The sequence below is a fragment of the Harmonia axyridis genome, chromosome 2, assembly GCF_914767665.1.
Source record: "Harmonia axyridis chromosome 2, icHarAxyr1.1, whole genome shotgun sequence".
In the NCBI taxonomy this organism is placed as follows: domain Eukaryota; kingdom Metazoa; phylum Arthropoda; class Insecta; order Coleoptera; family Coccinellidae; genus Harmonia; species Harmonia axyridis.
In genome coordinates this window covers 62,554,828-62,578,516 of record NC_059502.1, presented here as the reverse complement: position 1 = coordinate 62,578,516, position 23,689 = coordinate 62,554,828, and the positions used below count along the sequence as shown (strand labels likewise).

The 23,689-nt window shown below is 33.3% G+C and overlaps 2 protein-coding genes across 18 annotated transcripts in view; one reads left to right on the top strand and one right to left on the bottom strand.

Annotated features, from left to right (window-relative positions):
- The window catches only part of LOC123673712 (protein retinal degeneration B), a 44,005-nt gene that overhangs the window by 5,718 nt on the left and 14,598 nt on the right, over positions 1 to 23,689 (top strand). For 4 of the 13 annotated variants that reach the window (XM_045608352.1, XM_045608339.1, XM_045608348.1 and 1 more), the window contains exons 1-18: positions 7,720 to 7,870; positions 7,973 to 8,070; positions 8,629 to 8,747; positions 8,883 to 9,025; positions 9,150 to 9,285; positions 11,779 to 11,982; positions 12,322 to 12,455; positions 12,510 to 12,633; positions 12,691 to 12,846; positions 14,570 to 14,768; positions 14,921 to 15,072; positions 16,617 to 16,706; positions 16,759 to 16,947; positions 17,040 to 17,202; positions 18,701 to 18,864; positions 19,724 to 19,888; positions 20,359 to 20,544; positions 22,146 to 22,316. In XM_045608352.1, the coding sequence (XP_045464308.1) occupies positions 8,948 to 9,025; positions 9,150 to 9,285; positions 11,779 to 11,982; positions 12,322 to 12,455; positions 12,510 to 12,633; positions 12,691 to 12,846; positions 14,570 to 14,768; positions 14,921 to 15,072; positions 16,617 to 16,706; positions 16,759 to 16,947; positions 17,040 to 17,202; positions 18,701 to 18,864; positions 19,724 to 19,888; positions 20,359 to 20,544; positions 22,146 to 22,316 (2,311 nt within the window). In that variant the 5' untranslated portion in view covers positions 7,720 to 7,870; positions 7,973 to 8,070; positions 8,629 to 8,747; positions 8,883 to 8,947. Of the gene's footprint in view, positions 1 to 7,719; positions 7,871 to 7,972; positions 8,071 to 8,628; positions 8,755 to 8,882; positions 9,026 to 9,149; positions 9,286 to 11,778; positions 11,983 to 12,321; positions 12,456 to 12,509; positions 12,634 to 12,690; positions 12,847 to 14,569; positions 14,769 to 14,920; positions 15,073 to 16,616; positions 16,707 to 16,758; positions 16,948 to 17,039; positions 17,203 to 18,700; positions 18,865 to 19,723; positions 19,889 to 20,358; positions 20,545 to 22,145; positions 22,317 to 23,689 lie in introns of those variants that run through there. The other 9 variants (XM_045608341.1, XM_045608340.1, XM_045608350.1 and 6 more) reach the window with 9 other exon arrangements.
- On the bottom strand, positions 371 to 6,040 carry LOC123673715. Of its 5 annotated transcripts, XM_045608360.1 has the most exons (9): positions 5,371 to 6,028; positions 2,418 to 2,636; positions 2,127 to 2,345; positions 1,813 to 1,956; positions 1,544 to 1,606; positions 1,284 to 1,388; positions 1,010 to 1,230; positions 757 to 916; positions 371 to 498 (listed from the first exon to the last, which is right to left on the bottom strand). In XM_045608360.1, the coding sequence occupies exons 2-9, from the start codon at positions 2,611 to 2,613 to the stop codon at positions 395 to 397; spliced, it is 1,212 nt and encodes a 403-aa protein (XP_045464316.1). In that variant the 5' UTR covers positions 2,614 to 2,636; positions 5,371 to 6,028; the 3' UTR covers positions 371 to 394. The 5 variants fall into 5 exon arrangements, with proteins under 5 accessions (XP_045464316.1, XP_045464317.1, XP_045464315.1 ...); XM_045608361.1 differs by lacking the exon at positions 5,371 to 6,028 and having other exon boundaries at positions 1,813 to 1,926; positions 2,418 to 3,593; XM_045608359.1 differs by lacking the exon at positions 5,371 to 6,028 and having other exon boundaries at positions 2,418 to 2,984.

The following is a 23,689-nucleotide window of genomic DNA, read 5'->3' as shown; positions in this document are numbered from 1 at the left end:
ACATTTACGGAAGATTCGTGAAATATTTTTCATACATTCTAGGAATATTCTTGAGAACATTCTAAGTATATTTACAGAAGATTCGTGAAATATTTCTCATACATTCTAGAAATATTCTATGAAGGTTAAGATTTGAATTGAGAGCACATTCTATGAACGTTCATTGAATGTGCTCCAGAATTTTGGTTTAATTAATAAATAATAATAAATACAAAAGTAAAATATATATTGAAAAAAAAACATAAAACTGATTTTTCAAAACCATAACATAAAATAAAAAAATAAAATATACATTGAAAAAAAAACATAATACTGATTCTTCAAAAACAACATGAAATAAAAGAATAAAATCTAACATTTTTCCAAAAAAATAATATTCTTATAATAATATAAATTATTTTTCTTTGGTGCATCGCTCCTTACACTTAACCAGCCATTGTTTGGCTGATGCTTCCACTTCCGCTGCATTTGAATTTTTATGCACAGCCAATACAGCATCTGCAAAAAATAATATTTTTTATTTTCTACTTCTATGACAGTCTTGAAAAAGATGAAAGGCTTGTTTTGGTTTGCAGTTAGGGCTTTCCTAATTTTTTAAAACACTGAATTAGACATACTGCTTAGACAGTGCACCAAAAAAACATTGTTGCAATTTTTTAGATACTTTATATCTGTACTTAAAGATTGATCAAATTTTAAACCATATCTCTACTGCCCTGCATATTTAATTTCTTTTGAAGTCCATAAAAATCTCACCTATGAGTACTTTGGATATGAGTAAAACTGAGAAGTTCTTTTTTTTCTTAAATCCTATCCAACTGTACTCAACACCAAGTTGACTGCTTATAAGCTTCTCCATTAAACGTCGTACCATAATTTTGGTGGTACCACCACCAATTCTTGATAATTCCAATTGCTGAAAATTAAATAGATAGGTATATACATCTTTACCGCAGGGGAGCCTTGAGCCAACAAATAAGACGGTAATTGTTGAATTCTCTATACTCACCACTTGCTGGTACTTCTCTCTGTCTGCCAAGTGACTCTCAAAATTGTGCAGTTCTTCCTCAGTTGCTAATGGAAAATTGAATTTTGAAAATACTGATGGAGGAAGGTTTGTTGTTACAGTATTTTCTTTAAGCGCTAATCTACCTATATCATCAGCCAACTGATCCAGTTTAAAATTTAAAATGGACAGATTTCGCAGTACTTGCCGCTTAAACTGCTCATCTGCAAAGCAAAAAAATAATTAAATTTCTCACTATAACGAATAAAGCAATCACCTTTCAAGTAATACTGTCTATTGTAGTAGCTCCCTTCGATCTCTGTTGCTGTACATTCTGCCTCATTTCTGTCTGGATTTCCTGGGACAATTCTAAGTGGATTTCCTAAACAGTTGGTTTTATTAAGAACTTTGAAAACAGTACATTAAAGTATAAGTGGACATTAAGGTCTTTAAAACACGCGCGATTTTTCGAGCATGACGACAAAGCTATTTTCTACAAGCTATTCATAGAGGTAGTAATTGAATTTTTTTTCTCACCTGCATTATCAAATCCTGGGACGTTTGACTCAATCCCTAAATCATCATCTGAATAAGGGTACACTGAAAAATACCAAAATCAGATATTGAAAACTGTAACATGCATACTTTGATGAAAGTACAGCGACTCAATGCAGGAGTGCAGCAATATTATTTAATTACAAGAAAAATTTTAAAGAATTAGAACTACTTTTCTCACTAACAGAGTTATTTCAGATAACAGGGATAATTTTTCCTCAAAATGAATCAGAAAAAAATAAAAATCTCACCAGCGCTTTCTTTATCCCTTCTTTTAAGGGTAGACATCACAATTTTAGATGCTTCACCTGCATTATCAGAGCCTACGTATGACTCAAATCCTAAATCATCATCTGAAGGGGCCACTGAAGAAATACCAAAATCAGATATAGAAACTGTAATATACATATGAAAGTAGAGCGACTCAGTGTAGGAGTGCAGCTATATTATTTAATGGCAAAAAAAATTGAAAATAATCAGAACTACTTTTCTCACTTACCGGGTAATTTCAGATAACAGGGATTTGTCCCCAAAATAAAACAAAAAATAGAAACAAAAATCTTACCAGATGTTTTTTCCTCTCTTCTTTTGAGGGTAGGCATCATAATTTTAGATGCTTCTGGTGATAGACTATCCTCTTTGTCTTGTTCTGATGATTCAGAATCCTGATATTTTTTATTCATTCTGATTTTTCTATGTCCCAACCCTAATAGATCAGAATCAGAATTCAAATCAGAGGTACTCTCCGCTTCTAGAGCCTTCATTCGGGCAACAGATAAATCTCCTGTAATGTTATTTTGCTGTATAATCATTTTAAATTACTTCAAAAGTAGATTGGCGATTTTGTTTCACTTACCATATATTTCCCCAATTACTCGTGTTTCATGTACGTCCCAGTTTGAAGAAGGTGGCATACATTTATTGATCGCTGTCTTGAGCTTCAGCCTATTGAAGGGAGGCCAGTGACATTGGTTGGAGCCTCTCAACCAGGAGACTGGTACCGCTTCTACTGTATCCTCCTTTAGAAAATGGACCACTCTCCAAGCATTCATGATAATGAAGTGAACAAAAACTACTAGATAACAAAATTATATCCTGATAAAAAACTTTGTAACTTGTGACTGAAATTTATGAAAAATACAGTTTAAAATACAATTCATTTTTGTTTCTAATTCGAAAGCCAAACTGATTTCGATGTCTAATATCACTTAAGTAAGAGCACCATCTCACTCCAAGTTTCATTAATATTAGTTAGGTTCAAAACCTGGATAAAAAAAATAGCGACAGTTATAAAAAATGGTGAAAGTATCACAAAATCATTTTGAAATATCTAGTAATATAATTTTTTCTGAATAAATCAATAGAAATCAATTCATTGCAATTACATCTTAAAAATTCTAATTATTCTGAAATAAAATATTTTTGGATATATTTCAGCAATCGTGCAAAAAGGGGAATACAATATATCCATCATTATGTGGAAAAGCTACCATTTTTTTTGAGACACTATCCAAAAGCCTGGTTTCTAATGAGCTTTCCTTTCTCACAAAATAAACATCAATGTCAGATGAGTCACATGAACTATTTGGACGAGAAAAAATATCACTTGTTTCTGTAAAAACTTTTCCATATACATATATTTGTTCCTTCTTTGCTATGAAATTGTATACTTTCATAATGTTGCCATCTTGCAGTAAGCAAAATGTATCACCTGACCTCTTTATATTAATTGTGAAATAGTCAAATCTGACCAACTCAAATTGTGTAGAGTATCCTTCTAGAGTAGGACCATCATTATGATGACGTTCATATTTTAAAACTCCAATGTTTTTTGTTTTTGGAACTTTCATCCTTTCAGACAATCTCTTCATGATTTGGGAAAGCGGCTTATCAGGTTTTCTGACCATGTTTTTTAAAACTTGCATGAAATTTTCAAATGGGAATGCACTGTAGTGATCCAGCTTACCAAACATTTTTACATCATCAACAATATGAACCAGTCCATGAATGTTATGGGATATAAATTCTTGACCATAAATATTCCCAAAATCTTGAACAAAATATGTCAGAAGAGATTCAGCCAGTTCAAAATATTCCTTATCAGCAATATGTGTTTCATTACATAATATTCTGATGGCGATGTGCAGGCATATAAAATTTTGATACTGCGCTTGAGGTAGAAATTTTTCCAAAACCACTGGACCAGAATATAAAAGAAAAAAACGAAATTCTGTAGCTTTCCATCTTTTAACATCATCCAGCGAACGAGGTTTTCTAGCAAATTCTATGGGGGTGTGATTTTGAAAAGATAGCAGCATACTGGATATTTCCCCAACTGCTGATGATCCTAATTTGAAAGAAGGTTTACCATATATCCATATATTAACAATGAGCTTTTTCATCACACCAAGACAAATTAAATGCATATACTCCAAGGGAATATCACTTACCATGTTGAAATCAGGTATATTTTCAAGGGCTGAAGTTCCTGTATGATGTTGTATCTGATTCTTTTGTCTGAAATCTTTATCAGTTCTTTTTTTAGAATTTATCTTGGGGAAACATGTACGATTTCTAATGAATTCTCCTTTTTGCACACATTTGGTGCACGAAAAAAATCCTGTGTGACCCTTGGTATAGGAAATAAACGATTTGGCTGGAGCATCAGCAATGAACGCTTTAATTTTGAAGGGAATGCAAGCACCATTCACTTTAATGCCATTATTAGATAGTTCCACTGCATCTTGGACAAATTCTCCCAGAAAATCATTAGCATTCGAAGGTTTCTCATAACCATGGTATACACCAATAACTGCAACTTCTCTTGGATCATCATATAGAGAACAAAGAATTGGGTATATTTGACTGCCAGAGCTTTTGCTGAGAGGTAACCCATCAATATTAATGAGCAATTCTATTTTATCATAACATTTTTTCGTACAGAGATAAGTCACAGCCTCAGTAATACCAACGTGGCAATAAGAGCCTGGATCAATATTTCTTACATCAATGGTTCGCTTTGTTGATAAAATAGTACGAGCATCATTCGGAAGTTCATCTAACTGGGCTTTTGAACTTTTTAATATCTTCAATAAATCACTTAGAGCAACGTGACTTATATTATATTTAATTGACCACAATTTCAACTTAGACTTAATATCTTCCTCTTTATCAACTTTCTTGTTATCAATATGGCTAGTTTTTGTTTGAAGAGAATCTAATATTGGGAATGAATATTCAGAAATGTGTCCACCTTTTCCTTCCTTAATTAACTCAATATTTTCCATCTCATTCAACTCATGCACTGGGTTTTGCAATTCCGGCATGTGCATTTCAACATCATCTTCATTCCTGATCTCATTCTCAACTATCGAAGAAAAAGAAGCAGAGGGTGGAATATTCGGATAACTCAGGCTCATGTCCGTCTGGATTTTCACTTTCTTATAAAAATTTGCTGAATACTTTCTTGCCATGATGGTGATCTTACTTAGTTATGTCAAGTAAAACTATCACTCTACAAGAAAATCAAATAGGTAGTGATAGAATTTTTTATCACCTGATCTTGTCTTACTAAGTTATGCAAAGTAAAATGTAACTTCGAAATCGATTTGCGAACTTCATCAAACACGTAAACATATAAAGTCACAATAATATTGCAATGAATAAGTGCGAGAAAATATATGACTAACCCAAAATGAAAAAAAAAGAAGGTTATGTCACAGAACACACAGGTGTTCTGTGGTTATGTATTCAGAAACTAATTGAGTGATAGATAATATATATTAAATAACATAATAACCATACCTTACCTTATATGCATATGAACCAGCAACAATATTTATATTTCACATTCACAGTTTACGAACCCGAGTTGAAGATCTGCGTTCTGCATTAACCTAACCTAACACAACGCACAAAGTTAACTTTGTGCCACAGAACATACAACATACGCTTTGTGCGTTGTGTTAGCATTTGCGTTTTTACCAAATGGTGAAACGAGAAACTTGATGATTCCGCGTTTTCGGAAACTTACTCTGGTTCACTCGTAACCATTATTTTACCTTCTAAAAGTAAACAAAGATTAGGGATCCAGTGAACCCGAGTAAGTTTCCGAAAACGCGCAATCATCAAGTTTCACCATTTTGTCAAAACACAAAACACCACGCCAGAGAATGCGATTGGAAAATTATCTTGAATCATTCTATGTATATTCCTCCTGAATCATTCTATGAATATTCGTAGTGTTTTAAGAATATCCCATGAATATTCCTTGGAATATTCTACAACATACCTCTTCTGCACTTTGTAGGAATATTCCTAGAACATTATCATGAAACATTCTATGCATATTCTCTTGAATGATACTATGAATATTCGTAAATGTTTTGAGAATATCCCATGAATATTTCTTGGAATATTCTACAACATACCTCTTTTTCACTTTGTAGGAATATTCCTAGAACGTTTGTGCTATCTGGGTTCTTTTCGCTCAGATGTTACAGGACATTCTTAAGTTTGACCACAAATTCGTCATCAATGAGTCGAACCTTATCATTTAAGACAATTCCCGAGTACCGGCTCAAATTCGAAAGTTATAGACCTTGTGACGAACAGATTTGTTCGGTGAACGAGCGCTCAAAAACCATAACTCTATTTTTGTTGAGACTTCGATTCAAAAATAGAAAGATATATAGATATAGAATGTTTATACATATTTGGCAAATTGCATATTTCAGTTTTTTTTCTTCGAAAACTGTGGAATAATTTTTGGGGGAAAGGATGAACATAAATAAACTGCAAAACTTCGTTACGTAAAAGTTGTTATATTATAAATGTGTATTAGTTTATTATTATACTGCCTTAACTTCTAAAAGTTTATTTATCTGTGAAATATCAAATACCTATTTACTTATACGTAACGGTCTGAACGTTTCAATCCAATCTTTACACTTAATGATTGAATTCATGTGGGAGTTTCTTGATTTAGATATCACTTGAACATTCAGGAATACGAATTTCTATTCTGAGAAAACTCAAATGAAATGAATCAATGTCAAATTTGATCTTAAAGTTGTTCCGAAAAATTGCTTCGATGTCGATTTAATTTTTAAAGAGATTTCTAGATGGAATTAATCTCCAAACTAAAAAGAAAATATTTATGCGTTTCTTAGAAAGCTAATGTTGCTATAATATACTGGGTGTATATCAGTCTGTTTCCGGTATAACCGGAAGTTGTAGAGGTCTGAAAATTTTAGGGAGAAAGATTATTATCTCAAACCTCAGCATGCAAATTTTCAGCTCAAAATTATGATTAGTTTTTCATAAACGTCTAATAGGCCATCCCGGTGAATCACGCTGTATAGGATCAAATAATAATTTACATATTCGTGCAAAATTTTGTGTTGATCACTTTATTATTTATTAGAACATATATTAAAAAATTTAGCAGAGTATCTAAAAAAAAAATCGAATCAAAATGTCATTAAAAACAAATCTAAAGATCAACCAATCAAAAAATCATTGACATCAAATCGGAATGTCATCAAAAAATCATAAAATAATTGAAAACGAATCAAAATGTCATTAATAACAAATCTAAAGATCATTGAAATCAAATCAAAAGATCATTAAAAACAAATAAAATCATTAAAACCAAATCAAAATGTCATTAAAAGCTGATGAAAAAATCATTAAAATCAGATCAGAATGTCATTCGAAACAAATCAAAAAATCATCAGTAATTAACGAATTAAAAAGTCATTAAAAACTAATTAAATGTCATTAACATCAAATCAAACTGTAATTAAAAAAAATCAAAATACCATTAAAATTGAATCAAAAGGACATTGACAACAATCAAAATATGATTTAGATGACTCCCTCATTTTGAGAAACTAACCGACAACAATGACCTATAAATCACATTCCATATAGGTATGTCCTGACATCAAATCAGTGTTTTTCTCGAAATTTTTCTTGCATTTTCTAAACTCGTTCCTAAACATAAAGCATAGATATTTTAATCCTTATTAACAAGAAATTGTATTGATTCAACTAAGTTATCGAATTACAATTCCCTACAAATCATAATGAAACTGACTGTACCCGAAGACAGCTGCAATTGCAATCAGCTGATTGAATAAATAAACATAACCCCATATGAATGCAATATGTCAAGTTTGACAACAGGATAACTATATCAACACCGGAACAAGAAAAAGTGGAAATTTGCACATGAAATAATGTTACAGGAAAAACTTTTAGTATCGTTAACTCGTTGACCGCAGTTGCAAAGACACACAAATGTAGGTATGTGAATAAATCACGAAGATCCATTGTAATTTTTTTATGTTCAATTATATCTCATTATAAAAAATTACTTTAGGAACTAATTAAATTTTTAATGATTAGATTTGGAAACCAAGCGTAAATTGGCTTGAAAAAAATTGATCCTTGAACTAGGGGAATAGAATTTCTTGAGCTTGCCATAGTGGAAATTACTCTTATAAGTAAGTTTTACTCAATATTTGTGTTGTTATCTTTTGGTGTTATTCTTTTTTATGAAAACAAAAATCCATTATTAACCCAGTACAATATCTAAAGATTCTCAATACAATTTTATTGAATAAGGTTATTTTATCATTGTTGGTAATAATCTATCAAAAAAGTTGCTTTAAGATACTGCATACCTAATAGGTTTATTTTCTACTGAACTTTGTGGACGGCTTGTTTGAAAACATGAAATGACATATGGAAAATGCGGTTCCTTAAATATTTAGGTAATAAACTCAGATCAATAAAACACATTAATTTGTAGTAGGTAGTAAAGAACACTGGGAAAGTGAACTTGTAACTTTCATTTCTATGCATTGGCTGACCTTTCCTGTGTAATGAGTAAACTGAATTAATGGGATATAGTATGGCTTCAACCGCCAATCCTTATTTGAGAAATCATTTCAACTGTTGAATTCTCTATTTGTGTAATCGATACTTATTGATTTTCTACATTAACAGCATTTGCTACTGAAAAGGGAATTTAGATAATTGAAAGCAATATTTCTTTTTAGGTACGATATTCTGACAACTACATGAAGAATCTGCTACTATTTAAAATCACCATTTATATCCAACATCATCAACTATAAGCATAATAAAACATTGGGTTAATTTTGCCCCAACGAAAGTACTTAATGGTATGACTTATGTTCAATGATATGGTTCAGAAATTATAGCAATATATTTGTACTCTGACATTTCAACAATGATGAACATCATTACCACTGTTGATTTTTCCAATGACGATCAAGACCTAAATTTGTTTCAGTGAAATGAGAACCAACTGGAGTCCCACGATAGTTTAGGAAGCAGAGAAAGTCCTTGCAAATCATGCTCATCAAGGAATATCGTATTCCTCTACCATTGACTGTAGAGGAATATCGTATTGCACAGCTGTATATGATAGCTGTAAGTATAGATAATTAGAGATCAATAAAACCCCTCAATATGGGTATAATGGTAATGTCAGAATAGTCATCCAAGAGGAGGATAATCACCTTAAATTAAAATAATAATCTGTATTTGTTCCTAGAAAAAAAGTAGGCAAGAAAGTAGTGGTGCTGGAAGTGGAGTAGAGATATTGATCAATGAACCTTATGAAGATGGACCTGGTGGAAAAGGAGGCCAATACACTCGAAAAATTTATCATGTGGGAAGTCATCTACCAGGTATGTACTGCAGTCTTTTCCCCTTCTTCTTGTTTTAATTTCGCATGAGACAGAATTATCATTACTATCATTCATAATCCGGTGAAGTTATTTGTGAATTTTGTAGTTCTAAACTAAGAGACTGCTCGTTCCATCAACTATGTTCATTTGGAACTACAAGATATATATTGAACAAAACTAAGATTGGGCAAGTCCTTATAATGCATAAAATTAATAGGACAATTAACCAATGATGACTGTATTGAATATATAAAAAACTCTCTGTGATAATGAACTTATTTCCTCCTATATGGAAATGCATCAGAAGCCATTCAAATAAAATATTTTATATTGGTGGTACATATTTAATATTTCGTTTTAAACATATCAGAAAATGAAGAAAGCCCCATTTGCCATACATTGAACAAACCATAAGTTGTGATGCTTGCAAGCGCCAAGCATAGCAACGGGTATGTTGACAATTGCTGTCTGGAGTTTGACATACAGGTCTTGTAGGGTACCTAACCTAACCTAACCTAACCAATGATGACTGTATTGAATATATAAAAAACTCTCTGTGATAATGACCTTATTTCCTCCTATATGGAAATGCATCAGAAGCCATTCAAATAAAACATTTTATATTGGTGGTACATATTTAATATTTCGTTTTAAACATATCAGAAAATGAAGAAAGCCCCATTTGCCATACATTGAACAAACCATAAGTTGTGATGCTTGCAAGCATAGCAACGGGTATATTGACAATTGCTGTCTGGAGTTTGACATACAGGTCTTGTAGGGTACCTAACCTAACCTAACCTAACCTAACCAATGATGACTGTATTGAATATATAAAAAACTCTCTGTGATAATGAACTTATTTCCTCCTATATGGAAATGCATCAGAAGCCATTCAAATAAAACATTTTATATTGGTGGTACATATTTAATATTTCGTTTTAAACATATCAGAAAATGAAGAAAGCCCCATTTGCCATACATTGAACAAACCATAAGTTGTGATGCTTGCAAGCATAGCAACGGGTATATTGACAATTGCTGTCTGGAGTTTGACATACAGGTCTTGTAGGGTACCTAACCTAACCTAACCTAACCAATGATGACTGTATTGAATATATAAAAAACTCTCTGTGATAATGACCTTATTTCCTCCTATATGGAAATGCATCAGAAGCCATTCAAATAAAACATTTTATATTGGTGGTACATATTTAATATTTCGTTTTAAACATATCAGAAAATGAAGAAAGCCCCATTTGCCATTCATTGAACAAACCATAAGTTGTGATGCTTGCAAGCGCCAAGCATAGCAACGGGTATGTTGACAATTGCTGTCTGGAGTTTGACATACAGGTCTTTTAGGGTATTTGGATGGTTGACTTGAACATCCTTTATATGTGATATGTTTTTTCTTTTTACAACTAAATGTTACCTGTCCAAGAATTCTTTGACAAAAGAAGGCCAACATCCTTATGTAAATTGTTAACATATTTTCAGTTATGCTGTTGAGCTTCTCAAAAAGAATTTATTCAGATTATGGGTTATACAGGGGATTTTTGTGTGGAGCATGCCATAACATTATAAAAAAACATTTAAATATATTATCCATAAAATGGGTTTTATTACATTCGCGAAGAAGCAGTTCCTTAAGCTGAGATATGAATTTGATGTGGGTTTTACAAAATTCAATTATCCAATCAATTTGAATCTAAAATTGTATTATATTGAATGTATAAATGATTTGATCATGACAATTACTACAATTTGAAGTTATGCGAATCCCGCCACGTATAAATAAAAATATACCACTCCGAAAAATATATATGGAATACTGATCCTTCAAACTCTGGCCTAAATCTTGAAATCAACTGCCCCAACTTGGAGTAAAATCACTTTTTCTCAATCGAATATTCAAAATGAATACTTAGCCCAGTTTCAATTCTAATTGTTAATATTAATTATATTATAAATAATTATTATTATTATATATAAATAATAATAATTATTATAATATAATTAATAATAATGTTCCTTAAGGCCCTAAAGGCTTGTTCACATTACTTTCAGATCCCAGTAGGAGTTACAAAGTGAGTGCAAGTAATGCTAAGGTGATATCGTGGAATTTTTATTAAATACGTCAACTTTCGAGTTATTTTCGAAAGAAGCTTTAGTACTTTTTTTGTCAGTATGGTCAGTTAAAACTGGGCTATTAATTTTGAATCTTCAGTTGGGCTAGAAGTGATATATACTTCTAAACTGGAGCAGTTGAGTTTAAATTTTAGGCCTGACTTTAGGGAAGCAGTATTTGGGATTACATTACAACAAAAATAAATATCTGTGGTAAAACAGGAGTGAAAAGATTGTCACGGGGCGTAGTTTTTTCGATTTCTTAAATGTCTATGATTTTCGAATATTATGACTTAGTTTGTTACCCGATTCTCGCTTGACGTCAACAGAAATAACTGTTGATAATATTATTATCCATTCTAGGATGGCTAAAAGGTATTTTGCCTAAAAATGCACTTATGGTTGAAGAGTCAGCATGGAATGCATATCCTTATACAAAAACAAGATACACCTGCCCATTTATAGAGAAGTTCATGCTTGAAATTGAAACCTTTTACTATCCAGATAATGGTCACCAGGAAAATGTATTTAAGTTAAATGGATCGGATCTTCGGAATAGAATTGTAGGTGAGAAGAATAAAAATTGCTGTAATTTTTTCAAGTGATGAAAAACTGACTGAAATTGAAAATATAAAAAGGCCGATCAACTTGTGCTTATCTTGTATGTTTCTGATCAAAACAAGAAATGTGAGGAAATATTTTTTCTATTACTTTAGACCATGATGTCAATTTCTATCTGTCAGCCTGGAGGTATTTTCTTTATAGTGTATTTAAGATTTCAGTTAATGTTGATTATATTCTCTTTTTGGTTTTGTAATATTTTCACTGTGTTTTCATATTCATTATATCAATTTTTTCGTTCAAAATTTTCATATTCCTATTTAACATTATTTCTTTTTCTTTCAGATACGATAGATGTGGTGAAAGATCAGTTGTATGGTGCAGAATATGTGAAAGATGAAGATCCAAGTGTTTTTATATCCGAAAAGTTTGGTAGGGGCCCGTTAAATGAAAATTGGTTGGATGAATATTGGAAAGAGGTGGCGTCTTTCTATAAAATAACAAAACTAAGTATTTGCAATGTGTTTTTCTAGGTCCAAGGAAAACCTCAACCCCTTCCTAATGGAAAATCACTAATGTGTGCCTACAAATTATGTAAAGTTGAATTCAGATATTGGGGAATGCAGACAAAAATAGAGAAATTCATTCATGATGTTGGTACGCCTGTTTTTACATGTATAATATAGGCATTCATTAAATCTTTATGAATTTCAGCTTTACGAAAAACGATGTTAAGAGCACATAGGCAAGCATGGGCTTGGCAAGACGAATGGCATGGTTTATCAATGGATGATATCAGAGAAATTGAAAAACAAACTCAACTTGCTCTTAAAAGGAAAATGGGTCAAAATGAAGATGATAATGATTATGGTGAGTTATAAGGACACTTACAAATTTTATTCGAAAAAGTCAGATGGTTATGAATAAAACAGAATTTTGTGAGCTAAACGTAACTTATTTGTTGTTTTAATCGAAAAAGCTAGATTTAGATGTGATACACAGATGTAAGCACTTTCAATGCTAACCTTGTATATTGAAAATGTAGGAGGCCATTGTAACGGGTGTTTTTTTTCGAGGTATATAACTTTAAGTTGGCATTACTGTTCAAGATGGCGACTGATTAAACAGCTGTCAAGTGATTTGTTCTCAGTTTGGTTTGGCAACTTATCATAAATAGACTCACACCTGAACAACGCTTGCAAATAGTGCAATTTTATTTCGAAAATAATGGTTCTGTGCGGAATACGTATCGCGCATACGTCCATTTTATTTTGTTTAGCGATGAAGCGCACTTCTGGTTGAATGGCTACGTCAACAAACAAAACTGCCGCATTTGGAGTGAAGCTAATCCTCAAGTGTATGTCGAAACACCGTTACATCTAGAAAAACTGACTGTTTGGTGCGCTTTATGGGCTGGTGGAATCATTGGTCCGTACTTCTTCAAAAACGATGACGGCCAGAACGTTATAGTCAATGGTGATCGGTAAAGAGCCATGATTACTAACTTTTTCATTTCCGAATTGAACAACCATGATGTCCAGGAGCTGTGGTTCGAACAAGACGGCGCAACATGTCACACAGCTCGGGCCACAATCGATTTAATGAAATACACGTTTGGCGACCGCCTAATTTCACATTTTGGAGCTGTGAATTGGCCTCCAAGATCTTGTGATTCAACACCGCTAGACTACTTTCTGTGGGACTATGTAAAGTCATTGGTCTATGCGGATAAGCCACAAACCCTTGACCATTTGGAAGACAACATTCGCCGTGTTATTGCCGATATACGGCCACAAATGTTGGAAAAAGTCATCGAAAATCGGACGTCCAGATTGGACTACATCCGAGCCAGCCGTAGCAGTCATCTGCCAGAAATCATATTTAAAATGTAATGCCACAAGATTATCTTGGCGATAAATACAATTCATGTCAATCGAATAATCATTCATTGTTTTATTGCAATTTAAAGTTATATAGCTTTAAAAAAAACCCTTTATATAGATTACGTAGTAGGATAACGTCGTTCAAATTCGATTTGACGTTCATCAGCACCATCTAAGAATGTGTAGAAAGACTATCTAAACATTTATCCATTCACAGAGCTACCTGTTTCGGAAGTTATATGACCTACCTAAGAAAGAAAGGGGTGGATTGAAGTAGGTTTGGTCAGTATTCACTAGTGCCCGCGAAGTAATATCAACTACAAAATAAAAACTGTTTTTCTGGAAAACCAGAATTAGTATTTTCGCTAAACTAGACAATAATTAGTAATGAGAATAATTGAAGAAGTAACATAAGTTAACACCCACTATATTGTAAACAACTTTTGTTGAATTCACAGTCTGACACCCAGTTGCAGGAACGTTCAACAAAATTTAATGCCATCTTCAAAATCCTCCAATACGAGAAGCCTCTTGGTTACCTTGGCCATTTAATGGAGGATTAAAATTTTAATTTGGCATTAAATTTAAATTGAAATTTTCAGCAAATATATCAAATGAACGTTCCTGAACTGGGCGTAGGTCTGTTATTTAACTGAAAAAAAGATCAACAAATTGGTTGGCTTCATTGTATTCCATCCCATTCATTGCAGATGAAGATGACAATCTAAATAATAGCACACAAAAAGAAGATACTGGAAAAACCTTAGCGGCTACATTTGGTAGTATAGAGGTTAATGAAGATAGCCCTGTACCTTCGAAAAAAAAGGATATACCAGTTATTCAGACAGGTAGTTCTGATGGAGAACTCAGTAATGATGAAGATCATCCCACAACTAAGGTGCCTTCAAAGTAAGAATTATACTTTTTAGTTCCATTTCAGATTTACTTTTTGAAAACGAAAAACTTAATTGAATATAATTGTTATTTTTAATATGATTTTATAATGACCATTTTTCTAGTCATATCATTTTGGACACAGTTCTATTTAACCATGTTTTCAGACGTGATGAAAAATGGCAATGCTCAAGGGATTTGCATTCCCCAAGTTCTTCATCAATTAAAAGTTTCGATTTACAAGTGGCCAACTGGAGGATAGAGAGCTTAGGCAGAGAATCTGAATCAAATTCGGATGAAGAATTTTTTGATTGTGAAGGTACCTACTATTTGAATTGATTTCAATTCATTTTATACACTGCGCAAAAAAATTAACGCACATTCTGAAAATCTCAATTTTAATGAAAGTTAACTCTACATTAATACTTAATACCTGTAATGAGTAGATTGTATATTAAGCAATAAATGACAAAAAAAAAACTCTACATGGACCTTATAACTTATTTTTTATGTTCTCTCGGGAAGGTTTTGAACGAAACAAGACACATTAAATGGAAGAAAAATTCAGGATTTCACCGAATCTTATGTGAAAGAAGAGAAATAAACAATTTTCAAAATACTGGAATGCTGATAAGTGATTTAATACTTGGTATTTCCACCCCTTGCGTTAATTACAGCTCGGCAACGACGGTTCATACTCAAAATGAGTGATCTTAAAATATTCTGATCTAAATCTCCCAGATTTCTCTGAGTTGGATTCCTAAGTCATTAAGAGAAGCTGGATGATTTTCTGAACTTCTCAGCCTTCTATTGAGGTTGTCCCAAACCTGCTCAATCGGACTGAGATCTGGACTTCTTGGTGGCCATTCCATTCGAGAGACTTCAACCTCTTCAAGGTACTCCTGAACGATGCGCGCACGATGGGGTCTGGCATTATCGTCCATAAAAATGAAATTTTCACCAATGTATGGGGCAAATGGCACTACATGCTTTTCAAGAATGTTCCTTATATCAGCATTCATAGCTCCATTATCAACGACCACTAGGTCTGTGCGAGCAGTCAAAAATATTCCACCCCATACCATAATCGATCCTCCCCCGAAACCAGTAGTATTCAGGAAATTCCACTGAGCATATCTTTCTTGTGGACGTCTGTATACAAGGGAACGTCGATCACAATGGTAGAGGCAGAATCTAGACTCATCTGTGAAGAGGACTCTTTCCCAATCAGCCTCTTCCCAATGGATATGCTCTCTCGCAAAATCCAAACGCGCCCTTCGATGGGCTGGGGTAAGAGCTGGGCCTCTTCCCGCGACACGAGGCCTTAAATCATATTCTCTGAGCCGATTTCTTATGTCTGAATGCTAATTTGCACCCCATGAGTTTGCTCAAGCTGATTTTGAAGGAGGCGAGCGGTTGCAAACCGTTGTCTCAACGAAGAAACTCTCAAGTAACGTTCTTGAATGGCAGTTGTTACCCGTGGTCTACCCTGTCCTGGTCTTCGGACATTCATACCTGTCTCCCTGAATCGCTGCAACATTCTGTACGCACTTGTATGGGAAACTCCAAACCTTTCTGCAATTCTTGTGTATGTCCACCCTTCTTCTCGCAAAACTACCGCTTGGGCACATTCCTCTTGGGTCAAATTGTGGATAACATACGCATGCATAATTCTGATAAAAATAATTATCATTGAGAACACCTTCAGTTGTAGAATAAATTCGAGATTTCCATAATATGCGTTAATTTTTTTGCGCAGTGTATATTTCATTGTCAATTATCGACAACTGAGTTGCATTTTTTATATCACAGAGTAGAATAGTAATGATTAGGAAAAGTTTGATTTTCCATGGTGTGTTTCAGACTCGACCTCGTTAGCGAAATGGAGTTCGTTAGATTGTGTCACTGGAGAAGATGAAGCTACTTCTCCTTCAGTCGTGGTGGAGCAAAATGGTATGAACACACAAATTTTTCATGCAGTTTTCAAGGACCATAATTGTTTCAGATGATAGTATATTTTCGCAGTCATATCTACAAAGAGTTGCTAGTGAGAGAGGATCTAGAAAACTACTGCAGAGGAACAAAGTGAATTCTCTAGACGCCAGCTTCACAGATCCCCCAAGTGCGGCTCAAGCACATGTTTCTTGTAACACAACAGTATTATTATTGGTTATGCATGCTGGTAGTGTATTAGGTAGGTGATAAAGTGTTGTAAGCTCTGTGTAACATCATTTGAAATAACATAACATATTATTTAAGATGAATAAATGGGCGATTTCTTTCCAGATGCTAATGTGGATATGACGGCAAAGAAATCAGATGTAACAACACTTAGAGGTGCTTTTGAATCGGTGATGCGACAACATTATCCGTCTCTTATTGGTCATATAGCAATACGTCTCGTGTCATGTCCTTCTATTTGTACAGAGAGTTTAGCAATAGTTTCTAGGTACTTGAACTATGAACTACTTTTATATTTCTAGAAAATTAGGACTTGAGGCGAAAACATTTTAGGAAATTTATGATATGTACATTGCATCCCATTTTGGGTGAGACAGCCAGGTTTCTCGCTTGTTATTTAAGATAGAGCCTTGCGGTTCTACTTTTTCGTGAAACTGAAGTTGGTCTAATCAGATTTTGCATAACTGTTTCCGTTCAAAAGATACAGGGTGATTTTGGAAATTGATACTTTTCGGACCCCTCCTTTATCTCCGAAGTTATTAAAAATAATGCTGAGGTAAAAACTACATCTGAATCAGAATTTTGCGTAGAATCCAGTGGCGTATTCATTTTTTTTTTCGGGGTATGGTTTTGAAGATTCAACACAAACCTATATTTTTTTTAATGGAACACCATGTATATCATTACTTCGTTGAATTCGTTATTTTTTTCCCTTCAAAATGATGTATGATACTATGGTAGGTAGGATGTTCAGAAATGTTAAAAAAACAATAAAACATCAAATAATGATGTTTTTTTGTTAATGGGCAATGGATTTCTCATATAACAAAAATCAATAATAATAACAATAATTCTTAGCGATGACAGCTAGATCAGATTGGTTTTTTTCCCTCCAATGCCTACTTGATAAAACAATGCTCCCAAATGCATAGTAGCCATAATAACAACAAGGATGTTTGTATCATCAATGACCTACTACTTTTTAAAATCGAAAGTAATAATCCTCTTATTGAAACATAGAAAATTCATGGCCAATTTACAAAAAATCATCATTATTTGATGTTTTAGTGTTTTTTTCTAACATTTCTGAACATCCTACCTACATAGTATCATACATCATTTTGAAGGGAAGAAAATAACGAATTCAACGAAGTAATAATATATAGGGTGTTCCATTAAAAAAAATATAGGTTTGTGTTGAATCTTCAAAACCACACCCCGAAAAAAAAATTGAGTATGCCACTGGATTCTACGCAGAATTCTGATTCAGACGTAGTTTTTACCTCAGCATTATTTCTAATAACTTCGGAGATAAAGGAGGGGTCCGAAAAGTATCAATTTCCAAAATCACCCTGTATCTCTTGAACGGAAACAGTAATGCAAAATCTGATTAGACCAACTTGAGTTTCACGAAAAAGTAGGACAGGAACGTGAAAACCGCAAGGCTCTATCTTAAATAACAAGCGAGAAACCTGGCTGTCTCACCCAAAATGGGATGCACTGTACATACTGCGCAATTATGACTAGTGCCTTTTCCTTACGTAACTATATCTACCGGTTCATTCATAACACAAGCGCTGTTAAGGTTTTTTGTTCTAATAATGAAAAATTTCAATTTATGAACTAGACAATTATCACTAAAGTCAGATGTGCACAATCAAATACTAACCTACTAAAATATTCTCATTAATATTATATCGAAGTTATTTTGAAACATAAAGCTTCAATTTATCCTCTTGATTTAATGATTCATTGTTATCTTACAGTTTAAGTCCATACAGTTTCGATGTTTCTCCTTCATGTACAGATGCTCCTCAAATCACACATGATTCAATACCTATTGGTGCTATACCTATTTTGGCTTCTTCACCGCCGGAGTACACTGAAGCTGTTTCTAGGACAATCAATTCGGCTAATACAGTTTATCAAGGTATAACTATTTTATTTATTTTTATTTAATACATTAATTCTACAAATCGTCATTTTATAATTTTTAAGTGATCCAATAAATGATTTTAATGAATTTTTCTTCTTTACTTCTTCTGGTTAGTTGTTATATTCCATTGTAGCCTGGTAGATCGGTGAATTTTTGGCTCTATTTGTTCTTATATTATCTAAATGGTAATTGTTTATTTGTCTTGTCTGGTAATTATGTACGTCTAATCTTTTTTTGAGTTCTGTGTTGAATTTGAGCAGGCCATGCACCATCTTGTATATCAGTTTACACTGCTCAACGACCTTTGTGACCTTCATATTGTGTGTCATATAACTCAGTTGTTGGGGTATCATATGGTAGAATATATATAACCTTCAAAGCTCGATTTTGCAATCTTTGTACCCTCTGTAAATTGCTGACTGATGTATTTGACCACACACTAATCAAGTATGCCAGCACAGAATCAATATTCGAGTAATATAATGTCTTTTTTGCTTGCTTACTAAAATAGGGACTAACTGTTCTAAATGCTCCAATAAGAGGTGTAAGTTTACTGGACCAATCACTGATCCCTGCGGTACTCCCTTCAATACCCTTTCCTCTGAGCTTCTTGTCGTTTCTATTACTGTGTGATGTCTTCTGTTCCTTAGAAAGGTTTTTATGAGGGTATAGGCTTTATTGTTTATTCCCATTTTTTTCCCCAACAGTAAATCGTGATCAACCATGTCAAAGGCCTTTCTCAAATCTATAAACACTACTATCACATAATTTCTCGCATCTATACTTATTCTTTTTACTCTTGTATTCTAGTATACTTCATACAAATCATTTATTACCTCTGTTATTCTTGTAGATTTTCTGAAATCAGAAGAAGGAAGTGGATTTTCTGGACAAGTGTGTTTGGTAGCAGATTCAATTGGATCGATTTTAACATATGATGCTCTTTGTCGAACTATTAAATTTCAGTCCAGACATGGTAGTGAAAATAGTATTCTGGAGAACGAGTACCCACACAAAGGTTGGTATCAGAAAGAATATGGTATTATTATTATTATTTGCCAAAAGTCTCACCATTACCCGAAGTTCAGCCAGTGGCAGCTTTGAGAGTCTTCTGGTATAGGTCCTTGAAATCACCACTTATTTCTTTGCCTGAGCAAGAATATGAGTGTTCCTCCAGAGGGTTATTATTATTATTATTATTCCTGAATCAGAGTCGTTGCAGCTCTGTTAAGCTCTCAACAGTCTTAATTTAATCAATATCAATGCCGTAATTTAAATTTGTGGTTATGAAATCGGCTTTCGAATTTATTGGTCTATCCTCAATGCTCATCATTTATAAGGTTTCGATATGAATAAAACTCATATTGAAACAGACAAATACTTTTCTATATTTTGAACTTTGGGTTTTAAATAATGAAATTGCCAAATCATTAGATGTGAAAAATTGAATTTTTGTGCTTTGATTTATTCTTCATGAATTGATTTCAGATGAACTTCAAGTGAATGACACAGGACTTCTTGCAGCGCCTCCTGCGAGAAGGAGATCATCATCTACTAGTGATCCATCTGGAAATGCTAAATTTGATTTTGACGTATCAGATTTCTTTATGTTCGGAACGCCACTTGCTCTAGTTTTAGCTTATCGCAAAATGGCAACAGCAGAAGATAAGACAAGTATGTATCACTCCTTTCTCATATTAATAAATTATTAATTTGACTTTCATCCAATCGTGTTCAATTCAGTTCTAGTATACTATATGATAGCCTACTATATTTATTAGGCTCATTTTGCTCAAATATCTGTGGTTCTCAAATTTTAAGGAGAAAATTGTCTCAAATGATTGAGCTGAACTCACTGATAAAGAATTAGAGGTTGAACTCAATTATATCTGTCCATCAGCTGAGTATGCTCTCAAACAATGTGCTATCTACTTTTCTAGGCTTGGTCCGCATATATCGTCAGATTAAGTGAAATTTTGCGAATTTTATGGATGAGAAAAATTCACACAATAATTTCCTACGAAAGTCAAATGTCTTCATTGCATCACCACTCTAAAATCAACCGTTTAGATTATATGTATAGGGTGATAAAAATAACTTATCTAAAATTTTAAATGGCCATTTGGGAAGAAACTTTTTCGAATATATAAACCAAATCGAGTATGCATTGATTATTCATACTACTGATTAAAGTCCACTATAGAGAAAAATGATTCCAAGCACAATTTTAGCGATGTACGAATCAATCATCAAATCTATATGAATTCATGTAGGCTTGGTTAATCGATCGTCTAGAGGTATGATTCGATTACCTGGCCTTTTTCTCCGTGACTTTGTTGGATTTGTAATAATTAAACTCTTTTCAATTATTCACATCTATTTACAAAGCCACAATTATACAGTACAAACTCAGTATTGAGAAGATCTTAATAACGTCTTAATTACAAGTTTCTCACTACAGTACTGAATTTCGTCTTTAACTCGTTTGTTGATTACTCGAAACGGCTTGGATTATCACGTCTTCGTCGTACTTCAAGTTTTCGGTCGTCTCGTCTTTAACTTGTTAACGACTCGTCTTAATCTAGTCCGCGAAACGTCTTTTCGTCTTACGTCTTAAGTTGACCGCCCGAATTTGACTCGTCTTCGACTTAAGTTAAACCCCGTCTGTATCCGTCTTCGGTTTTAATTTCAACTGTGCTCTCTGCCGATTGGAACTACCCTGTCTCGAACATCAACCTCCCTTGTTTTCGTTTTGGCCACACCCTTAGGGGAAAGTACCATCTCCTAGTCCAATAAGGGCTTTTGCCGTACCGCCCCCAAAGATCTTCGCGGATTCCTGGAAATCGAATATTCTAGAAGGACTAGAACCTGAGAAACATATGTAACACATCTGGTACAACCGTCTTGTTTCCCAACCCCAGTAAATCTCTTAAGTTTTACAACCGACATGACACATTCTTCGACACCCCGAAGAATTACACATCCTTTTTACATTATGTACAATAACAATTCGTTCCCTGTAAATTCATTGAATTTGTCATGACTTTGGCACTTGAAGAGACTAATAGGTGTCCAAGCATCCGGTTGACCATCTCAATTATTTACAGGGAACAATAAACTGGATCCTACATTCATATGTATCTTGCGTTATTATTAACTCAGCCAGCAATGTTGACTTGTTTACGCTCAAGTTTGTGATGTTTCGCTCGAACTTCATATAATTAATTCTTCACAAACAAAATTCTCTCCATTAATTGATTTTAACTCTCTTTCAGGTCATATAGCTAAACCAAATTGTCTTCAAGTTTACAATTTATTCCATCCAACGGATCCAGTGGCTACCAGACTGGAGCCACTTTTGTCCGCAAGATTTTCTATTTTACCTCCAGTGAATATTCCGAGATATGTAAAATATCCTCTCGGAAATGGTCAACCCTATCATCTTCGTGAGTATTACATTTTGTTCAACTGTTGAGTTGGATTGGAGCTTTTTCATTTTAATTAAACTTTTGTTCAAACAGTTGCATCTAGATTGAAGAATTAACAAATACAATATTTGATATGAGAGCACGTCTGAGTTTTCACGCTTCATAAATAATCAACATTCTTTTTTTCCAATTTCATTAATTCATTATTAATGTACTTATTTTATTCAATTTCAAGAATGTCACTTGACTCAACGCTTGGGTGAAAATGATGAAATTGAATCGTTACTAACATTATATATTCAAACTCGTGAAGTACTTAAATGATCATTCAATCTATATTATTAATTTTTTACAGTATTGAGTTTTTTCTAAGATAAAAACTATTCGTTTGCCGGTCATTTTCATGAGAATGATTGTTTTGCGTATTTTTTAATTTTTTTTGTTCGTTTTTAAACAGAACAAATTAAATTTATTCAGCAACTATACTACTGTGTCAAAAAAGTACCGGGAATCGGTGAATGAAATACAGATTATGTATGATTTGTACTGATTCATTGTTTCGCTCTCAAAACAGGCTCCTACTGATAGCATTTTTGAGAAACAAGTACTTTTCGTGAATAATTCTTGGTGTCTTTTTCAAGTAAAAGAAGGTGCTTCATATAACTCATTGAACGATTGTGTAAAAAAATTAATTGGAAAATTGCGGGGTATCCGATCTAAAAGAAAGATCTAGTAATTTAAAGTTCACTCAGCTGAAATTATTCATTGTTTCATAATTGGCAAAATGGAGCACTGTAATAGTATATTATTCAACGAGCGGTAATGTAGGTCATAACTCACGCAGATGAAGTTGGCAGCACGAACCGCAGGCGAGTGCTGTAATGCATCAAGTGAGTTATGACCATTTCCGCAAGTTGAATACTTAATCTACGACTATAACAATAAATACTAAAATACAAACGTAATAAACGTCAAAATTATCAAAGTGACATTCCTCCCCTCAATAACAATAATGGAATGTTCCCTTTTGGCCAACACGGCACAGAAGTATAGAAGCACAGAGCCATCTTTTCCGATTTATTATAGTGAGTTATAGTAGTGAGTTATTATAACTCACGTTGTTTGTTAATAGATACTATTGATTGCTCAAAAGCAGTTGAATAATGAATATATATATAGGAGTAGATAAAGAAGTTTAATCACAGATAACCGCCAAATTACGTGTTAATAAAGATGACAGTTGTCGAAATTTAGGCAAAAAATTTTAATTCCCCCTTTTTAAATGATCTGTTTTTAGTACTTTTTTGACAGCGTATAAATATTTTATTTAAAAAAAAATTGTATTTAGTTCTCTCCTCAACTAGCAATCATATAATTCAATGAAGAAAAGT

What these genes read in the sequence shown, in the direction of transcription:
- LOC123673715 (XM_045608358.1), bottom strand. Translation starts at nt 5,034, where the DNA reads ATGGCAAGAAAGTATTCAGCAAATTTTTATAAGAAAGTGAAAATCCAG.